The sequence below is a fragment of the Penaeus japonicus genome, unplaced genomic scaffold (assembly GCF_977035675.1).
Source record: "Penaeus japonicus unplaced genomic scaffold, GWHDUDI00000001_assembly GWHDUDI00000031, whole genome shotgun sequence".
Taxonomy (NCBI): Eukaryota; Metazoa; Arthropoda; class Malacostraca; order Decapoda; family Penaeidae; genus Penaeus; species Penaeus japonicus.
The window spans coordinates 26131105-26141104 of NW_028234433.1; the positions used below are offsets into that span (position 1 = coordinate 26131105).

Below are 10000 nucleotides of genomic sequence, written 5' to 3' on the forward strand. Positions count from 1 at the left end.
TTGTTTGCGGTCATACTTTCTTCTCTGGTTTAGTTTCTTTTTGTTTTTGTTTTTTGTTGTGATTGTTTGTTTGGTGAATTGGAATCTAGATTGTGATTTGTTTATGTTGATGCTGCTAATGAATGATGACTAGACGGACTCATTATACGTAATAAAAACAATTTTTCGCTCCAGATATGATAATGTTACAAAGGAATAACCGACATGAAGAAAAGATAATGAAACAAACAAACAAACAAACAAAAAAACATTACGGGACTCCAAAATGCGTAACATTTCTTGTTCCTAATCATTAATCACGAGGAAGCTGAAGACTCTAAAGAAATCGCGCCCACCCAAAATATATACCATTTTTGACATTCTATACCTGCCTACATCCTCTATTTTGAATATATATTTTTTATTTTTACATATATATATCTCGGCCATCGGGTCTAGCATACTCTAAGCCCACACACGTCACTGTAACGAAGGATTCCCGCGGTGACTCTGCACTCTCTCTCGTAACAGCAGTGGTAGGAGGAGGGGGTGGGGTAGGGGGGCAACATGACGTTTGTGGTGACGAGAGAGGGAGAGGGAGAGAGAAAGGGGGGGGGGGAGAGGGATAGATAGAGGGAGAGTTGGAGAAGGAGAGAGAGAGTAGGAGATAGACAGATAGACAGACTTTCAGATAGAGGTAGAGACAGAGGGATGAAAGGAGAGAAAGAGAGAGATAAGAAGATAAAAAGAAAAGGAAGTGAGAAAGTGGGCTACAGAGAGAGAGAGACAGACAGACAGACAGACAGAGAGAAAGAAAGAAAGAAATAACAATACACGCACACAGACAAACAAACAAACACAAACATACACCCAAGACCCTTAATCTAAATAAAAGCAAAGCGAGAATTCGAGAGCAGAAGATGCCGATGACAACGGAGAGAGAGATTAGCGAGTTTGCGGACAACTCAAAGCTCCTTCCCGGATGTGCTGCGGAGGCTAAGTCGATTCAGTCGGACTCGAATGCTGTTATTGAGGGTCTGTTAAGAGGAGTGCAGACGGTGGTATGGTTTTAGTCGGAGGGGGGGGGGGGTGACACTTAAGAGGGAGCCTAATGGTGTTGCATATTTGGGAGGAAACGGTAGTTAGTGTTATATATATTTTTTTTTATTAGTATTGTTATTGTTGTTATTATTACCGTTATTTATTAAATCAATGTCATTATCATTGTTGGTGTTATTATTATTATTATTGTCATTGTTATTATTATTATTATTATTATTATTATTATAGTTATCAGTATCATTACTACTTCGATTATCGTTATACTATGATCTTATTATAATTGCTGATATTCCTTATCTTATTCCTAACACTCGGTAACAGTTCCCTCAGAAATATTGCATGCATTTAACCACCAGAATGCTCCATATTCCGAAGCATCACCCAACCCAAATATCTCTGAGCTGACACTCCGATCAGACGACATAAAACTAAGAAAGAAAGAAAAGAAAAGAAAAAAAACTCCTATACTTAAAAAAAAAAACACTTCATAAAAAAAAAATAAAAAAATCAGAGTAAGGATTTATAGACGTAGCCCAATATATATCACACACACACAGAGAGGCTTTCTGGTCACGCCCATAACCAGACCACTCGAACACGCACGTCACAACGCACGGGGGAAATGAAGAAGCGGCGGTACCAAACGCACGTGTCAAGATCGGGGCTCGTAATAGGCGCAGACGTCACACGCTGGAGGTGTTTTTATCGAAGTCAGGAGTGAGTACAGGGCCGCGACGTCTCCGGAAAGGGAGAGGGAGAAGGAGATGGAGGGGAGGGGGAGTGAGAGAGGGGGAGAAGAGGGAGAGGGAGGGAGAAGGAGAGGGATTGAGAGAGGAGGGGAGGGAGAGGGGGAAATAGAGGGATAGGGATAGCGAGAAGGAGAAGGAGATGAGGAGAGGGAGTGAGAGAGGTAGGGGGGGGGGAGGGAATGACAGAAAGGGAGATAGAAAAAAGGAAAAAAAAGGAGAGAGAGAGAGACTGCAAACTGTAAAACTATCCCTGTTAAATATAACACATGAGTTCCGAAAAGTCTCCCTGATACAATTCCAACAAATAAAAACTGACCCACTCCCCTAATACAAAACTCGAAACATGAACCGAAACTTCGAACCCTTAAAAAGCAGAGATTCCGCATGATATACATAATCAAAGGCCCATGCACTGTGGCATGAAGATATTGAATGACATTTTTCATGGCAATCCAGCAGAGGGAGGGGGGTATGAGGTGGGTGGGTGTGAGAGGTGCCTGCAACACGGGTAGGGGGGGGGAGGGGAGGTGACATTACGTGGTGTTGAGGTTATGCCACAATACTTCTTTTTAATGGGTCTTTTTTTCAAACTGGGACATGTTGGATTCACTCTGCTGTATTTAGTGGAGTTGTTGATTTTTCTTATTTCTTTTATTTTCCTTGTTTTTTATGAGCGTCTTTTTTGTCATCATTATTTATCATTTTATCAATGTTATTATTATTGTTGCTATGATTGTTGTTATTATCATTATTATAATCATCTTTCTCATTATTATTATTATTACTATTATCATTAATATTATCATCATTATTACTATTGTTATTATTGTTATTATGATTGCTTTTGTTATCATCATCATCGTAATAATCATCATTTTCATTATCGTTATCACTGTTATTATTTTTATTATTGTCATTATCATTATTATCATTTATGACTATTTTTGTTAATATTGTTATTTGCCTTATCATTACCTTTCTTATTATTGATATTATCATCAGTAGTATTAATTCAGAAATAAATCCCCTACCATATTTGGTTTCCAAAAGAACATACCAGTTGATAACAAAAAATACACCTGTAAAACAAAATCTCTAACCAGCATACCAACATACTTTTCTATCCTCACATTCATCCACAACCAGAGCCAACATACCAGAACCAACATACTTCTTATCACTAGAAGCCGACATGTTGTTATCATTATCATTGCGATTATCATCATTACTTCGTATTACTAGAACACGCCAGGAATCATTTGCATGGACAAGTAATCATTCAAATAACTTCAATCATTCAAATAACTTTCATCATTCAAATAACTTCAATCATTCAAATAACTTCATCATTCAAATAACTCCAATCATTCAAATAACTTCAATCACTCAAATAACTCCAATCATTCAAATAACTTCAATCACTCAAATAACTCCAATCATTCAAATAACTTCAATCACTCAAATAACTCCAATCATTCAAATAACTTCAATCATTCAAATAACTGCAATCATTCAAATAACTTCAATCATTCAAGTAACTTCAATCATTCAAATAACTTCAATCATTCAGAGAACTTCAATCATTCAAATAACTTCACTATGCTAGCGGAGGGAAACTTAGTGTGTGTAGGTCAAACCAAGAACTTGATTTAAAAAGATTGGCGTAAGTTTAACACCAGACGTAGTGGTCGGGTGTTTGGGGGTGGGGGTGGAGGGGGGGGGGCGTTATGTGTGTGTGTGAGGGTGTGTGTGTGTGTGTGTCTGTGTGTTTGTTTGTTTGGTTGTGTGTTTGTGTATGTTCTTGGAGGGGGGTTGTGTGTGCGCTTGTGTATATATGTATGTATGTATGTGTGTGTGTGTTTGTTTGTGTGTTTGTATATGTTCGTGGAGGGGGGGGTTGTGTGTGCGTGTGAGTATATATATGTATGTATGTATATATGTATGTATGTGTGTAGCAGCGCACCTGTTTCTCACTTCAAGGTAACAGGCACAGTTAGAATTTCTTGATCTTCTGCCCACACACGCCTTGGTTGCAGGAATGCAGTATGTAGATCACGGAGAGAGTCTGGTCATAGTATGTACTATCATAATCATTATCATAATTATTTTTGTTGTTATCATCCTCATATTTGTTATCATTATTACCATTGTTATTATCATCCTCATTATTGTTATTATTGTAATGATTATTATTAAAATCAGTATTATTATTATCATTATTATCTTCATCATCATCATTACCATTATTATCATCACCATTAATATCCTTATGATTATTACTGTCACCATGACAAAATGAAAGAAAACCCCATTTTACACAAAATCTATTTTGTGTATTGTTTTTTTTTCTGCCATATATATATATATATATATATATATATATATATATATATATATATATATATATATATATATGTGTGTGTGTGTGTGTGTGTGTGTGTGTGTGTGTGTGTGTGTGTGTGTGTGTGTGTGTGTGCGTGCGTGCGTGAGTGCTTTTGGTCCTCGCGTAAATGTGTCGAACCTACATTACGTACACAAATTCTAGCACTGTATAAACATCTGCTTTTTGTCACTTTTAACATTCTTTGAGTCTGTCAGTTGAGGTGTTTGTGGAGCCGCAAGGAAGCTATAAAGCGACCCACATAGAAACCATGTTCCTTCTGAAGAGATAGATCCATCATGTTGGGTCTATGTGTGTGTGTGTATGTGGGTTTGCGTTTGTTGTGTACGTTTATGTGTGTTTACGTTTATTTGCATGCGTTTGTTTGTGCGTGCGTGCGTGTGAACTTGTTTGATGGTATGTATTTACGGTGTGTTTTTTTTTTTTACATGTGCTTGATTGAGTAAGCCTGTTTGTTTTGTGTGTTGTGGATGTGTTTGTTTGTTTTGATATCAGTGTATTTGTTTGAGTGCCCTGATCTATATGTCAATTTATTTTCTGTATGATTTACATGATTAATGGTTCCAATAAGGACTGTCGCGACTGCATTAATAAAAACAGATAACACTCACCCCGGTATAAGAGTATTGCCAACGTCAACGGTGGCCGGAGATGTTACGCTTACATATTCTTCATGTTCTTCTAAAGAAATTCACAGTTATTGTTGCACCAGGTCATTTAGTTGTTCTTATTTCATGTTCTTGCTGATTTTATTTTTTTCTTCTGTAATATGTATATTTGTAGCTACGGTGCAGCACATAAGTTGTATATAACTGTACTATGTTATATATATATATATATATATATATATATATATATATATATATATATATGTGTGTGTGTGTGTGTGTGTGTGTGTGTCCATCTATCCAATACATGTATATATGTGTGTGTGATTGCGCATGTGTATTCACATGTATGTATCTGTGTGCATAACCACCCACTTCCACACATTACCTCCATTCTAGTCATAATAATCATTCTAACGCGTTGATTCAGCCGCTATATCCCACTGCCCCCGCGGGCGCTTCTTGCACAGCGCTCATGAGTTACGGACCGAAACGCAGGAAGTTAAAGTTCGCTTTAACTAAGAAAAAAAAAAAAAAAAAAAGATGGAAAAAAATCGATTTTAGATCACGGATTTAAGTCGGTGTTGAAAGAGGAGAATATGTTTCCGTTACGATGAAACCTTCTTCTCTCTTCTCTTCAACAGATGACTAAGTGAAACGCAGGTATGCATACAGGTAGAGAATCACCTGTGCATACATTAGCAACCGCGGCGGCGTTCCACTTCCCTTTTGGGCATTTGCAAAAAAAAAAAAAAAAAAAAAGAAAGAAAAAAAAAAAGGTACGCGTGTGGAAGTATATATATCCCACGTGATTATTCACTTACTCATGTACTCACCTACTCGATGGCGAAGGGAGAGGATGAGAAGGGAGAGATGGAGAGGGAGATGGAGATGTAGGGATAGGGAAAGGAGAGGAGAGGGGGGGAGAGAGAGGGTGAGAGGCGAGAGTGAGAAAGAGAGAGAGAGTGAGAGACAAAGAGACAGACAAACACACAAACAAACAAACAAACAGACACAAAGACAGACAGAGAAACAGAGATGAAAATCAAGAAAGAGAAAGAAAGAGGAGGAGAAAGACGCAAAGAAAGGCAGGAGTCGTGACGTAAGCCCGACGCGAGCCTTCCCTCACTCCCCAAGCCAACACATGTCTCTCCTCAAGCCTGGGTTTTCCTCCGAGCGTCGATTTTTCTCAGGTTAATCCTCGTTCACTCACGCAGACTAAGGGGGTTGTAGGATTGAGATACAACGCATAGTGAAGGGGTTGTAGGAGGGAAATACAACGCATAGTGAGGGGGTTGTAGGAGGAAAATACAACGCATAGTAAGGGGGTTGTAGGATTAAGATACAACGCATAGTGAGGGGGTTGTAGGAGGAAAATACAACGCATAGTAAGGGGGTTGTAGGATTAAGATACAACGAGACGAAAATAAAGCTATTCATTAAAGGGATAAAATGAGGTGATAAAGAAGCAAAAAACAAAAACAAAAAAGCAAAGAAAGAATATGTAAAATTGATTTCCTTTCCTGCCTAGAAGACAGAGAATTCCATGATTAGTTTATTATGATGTATGTGCTGTGTCCCACATGCGCACCTGTTGTCTCTCGGGGGTCCTTACCACTCCCCCCCTCCCCCCTCCCTTCCCCATTTCTCTCTCTTTCTCCCTTCTCCCTCTTACTCGCTGTGACTTCTTCGCCTTTTTTATCTCTCCCTTACTTTTTATTTCTCTCTCTCTGTCTGATACCTTCCATGGCATTCTCTATCTCTCTCTCTTATTCCTTCCCTCCTTGCTTCTCTTCCCTTCCCTTCCCTTCCCTTCCCTTCCCTTCCCTTCCCTTCCCTTCCCTTCCCCCTCCCGTTGATTTCTTCCTTCCTTCTCACCCTCCCTTCTTTCTCTCTCTCACCATAGTCACCAGATAGACATAAGCAGATTTCGCCCCCATTGGAAGCATGTCTGTTGGGCGCGCGTGTGTGTGTGTGTGTGTGTGTGTGTGTGTGTGTGTGTGTGTGTGTGTGTGTGTGTGTGTGTGTGTGTGTGTGTGTGTGAGAGAGGGAGAGAGAGAGGGGGGAGAGAGAGAGAGAGAGAGAGAGAGAGAGAGAGAGAGAGAGAGAGAGAGACAGAGAGACAGACAGACAGAAACAAAGACAAAAACACAAACACAGGCAGACAGAAACAGAGACAGATACAGAGAGAGAGAGAGACACACACACACAGAGATAGAGAGAGTGTGTATACTTCGATGTGCGTTTGTGTGCGTTTTCTAGTTCCTGTGGTCCAGCGAGGAACGTCTTCGGGCGCTGCACCCTCCTTCAAGTGGCGGCCGGGCGGGCGGGCGTGACCACATACACCGCCGAGGTTTTGAGTTCTTCCGGTTGCTCCTCTTGTTATGTTTACCTTCATTTTTCCCTCCTCCTTCTTTTTTTATTGCACGTGTTATGCAACGAAAGGATAATTTGAACATTCACTCTTACACCAGAGTTAGAGAAGAAGAGAAAGGTTGCAAAATAAGATTTAAAAAAAACACACGAAAATTAATACGATTTTGAACAGAAAATACGATAAACTTTTTAAAGCTTATATGAAAAAAGAAAATGCATATTTATCTATTTTCTGTCATAGATAAAATTCCTAAATGAATGCCATTGCAAACCTCGATGGAAAAGGAAAGGGGTAGATGCACTTTGTTTGTGGTTAAGTGGTAGACTATGCACATGCAGATAGCCTTCCAAAGGGGAAGGGGAAGTTGTTGTGTTGCAGTTGTTACAGGTTCTTAAGAATGAGGTGGTGTAGTATGGACGAAAGGTTGCTTCAACAGTTGGGATAGAGAGAGGAAATGTCTATTATCTTGATGTGTTCTATTCTTGAGGCGAAGTGTGTTGCAAAGTAGGAAATTGCAAGATCGAGATGTAATAATGTTGTTGTTTTTTCTATAGTATAAGTTCTATTTTGTTTTTTGGCCTTTTTTTCTTTTCTTAAAGAGAGAGAGAGAGAGAGAGAGAGAGACAGAGAGACAGAGACAGAGAGAAAGGGAGACCAAGGAAGTTTCTAATATCATATATATTAGTTCAGGAAACAGGAAAAAAATCCTTCCACCCCCCAAAAAAAAATGTTCTTCATACATCCCCAACCCAGTCAAGTCATACAAATAACATCCTCTCGGAAAATAACTTCTCGAAGGAAGTTAGAACTCACACCCGACGGCGATGTAGGAAGTTATCATTTAATCCAAGTCCTGGCTTCCGGTATATGTTGAACGCATCCCCGGGGGTAGGGAGGTGGGGGGATGGGGGGCGAGTAGGGGTGGAAATGTCAGTTTTGTCTCTACTAATTATCCGCTTAAGTACTCGCTATTTTTATCATGTCAGTAGCTAGTCGGTGAGTAAAGTACTGTGCTCAAACAGTACTGTGCGAAACATTAGCCATAAACAAGGAAAATATTCCATCTTTAAATCGAATCAACGAAAGAAAAAAAGAAAAACATTAACCATAGACAGGGAAAGAAATCCGACCTTTTAATCGAATCGGCGAAAAAAACAAAAAAAAAACATAAGCCATAGACAAGGAAAGAAATCCGACCTTTTAATCGAATCAACGAAAGAAAAAAAAGAAAACCAATAGCCACAGACAGGGAAAGAATCCGACCTTTTAATCGAATCGACGAAAAAAAAAAAAAAAAAAAACTCAGCCATAGACAGGGAAAGAAATCCGACCTTTTAATCGAATCGACGAAAGAAAAAAAAACATTAGCCATAGACAGGGAAAGAAATCCGACCTTTTAATCGAATCGGCGAAAGAGAAAGTCAAAAAGCATTTCATCAGCGGTCCCGAGGGAATGGCACCATGCATGTCCCGCTGTCGTCCGGCGAGGTCTAGAAGTGACTCGACGTGAGAAAGTAGTGCGTCGTCGAGTCGTTTTGGATTTATTACGGGTCGGAAGTGTTTCCCTGCGGATGTTTTTGTGTTGCTTTGTTGTTTGTTGTTGTGTTTTTTAAGGAAATGTACCAAAAGGAGAAACTTTCGGTGGTTTTAAATGGTTGGGAATGGTAGTGAGCACGTGGATGTTTGTTGTGTGTTTATGTTTTGTGTGATATATGGTGTGGTTTATTGTCTTATGAAGCTCAGAGTTCAGAGTTACTAGATTTGATAATATCTTTTTGTTTGTATTTTTGTTTTATTTAGGCTTTCGCTTTCAGGCTAATTCTAAATGGTTTCACTGAAAATTAACTGTATCCTTTTCCTTCTCTCCAGCAGACTGGCACTGAGGAAGCGGAGGTCAACCTCGAGACGTGCGTGCCGCTACCCGAGGAAGAAAGCGGCGCCCCTCTGAGTCTGACGGCCTTCAAGGGCGAACTCGACTCCGCCGTCACCCAGTACCTGACGCAGGTGAAGGACCTCGGCTACAAGGAGGAGAGCAGAGACCAGAAGCTCCTCCAGGTCAAGTTCAAGTTAGATCCACACGAGATCAAGCCGAAGATCAAGGAGGAAGTCAAGGACACAAAGCCGAGAGTTAAAGTTATATCGAGGGAGGACAAAGGGGAGCAGACTGAACTCGAGGTCGAGCTGCCGTCCCTGGACAACCCGCTCTACCTGACGCTCAGCGAGTGTTCCTCAGGAGAGCTGCCCCTCGAACACTTCTACGAAAACGGTCAGATCACCGACGACGAGCACATTTACGAGAACGTCGAGAACTCCACCGGCGACGAGTACGAGGAGCACCTGTACGACACACTTCCGAGACACAAGCCGGACCTCCCTCCCAAGCCCGACTTCTTGGCCCAGCTGGCAGCCCGGCAGAGCGAGCCGGTCAAACGGGCCTGGAATCCTTTCGTGAGCCTCAGCGTCGAGACCGGTGACCCTACGCCGCCCCTCAGCACCGCCTCCTCCCTCTCGTCCCCGGATTCACATGCCTCCAGCGACCGCCTAGAGGTACACAGTCCCCGGCGGAACACAGGGAACACGAACCCGTTCCTCCCGTCGGCGCCGCGCGAGACCAGCGAACAGACGCTAATTCTCGACGGTTCGGAAACGTCGGATCTCGGGTCGTCCGGCGGCGAAGAAGACATCGGGTCGGTCGAAGACTGGCCGCTGCCCCCCACGCCCCCGCCCGGCGAGGACGCGGTCATTATCGAGGATCACCCTCTGCCGCCGCCGCCTCCGGAACTCGCGCTGCAGGAACTCGAAGAGGAGGTCATTCGCGAGGAGG

The 10000-nt window shown here is 41.4% G+C and overlaps 1 protein-coding gene across 5 annotated transcripts in view; it reads left to right on the forward strand.

Moving 5' to 3' along the window:
• Positions 1 to 10000, forward strand: part of LOC122245981 (uncharacterized) — a 269082-nt gene that overhangs the window by 77886 nt on the left and 181196 nt on the right. For 3 of the 5 annotated variants that reach the window (XM_043004191.2, XM_043004189.2, XM_043004193.2), the window contains exon 2: positions 9046 to 10000. This exon is cut by the window's right edge and continues 2271 nt beyond it. In XM_043004191.2, coding sequence (XP_042860125.2) covers positions 9046 to 10000 — 955 coding nt within the window. The remainder of the gene's footprint in view (positions 1 to 9045) is intronic. The other 2 variants (XM_043004192.2, XM_043004190.2) reach the window with 1 other exon arrangement.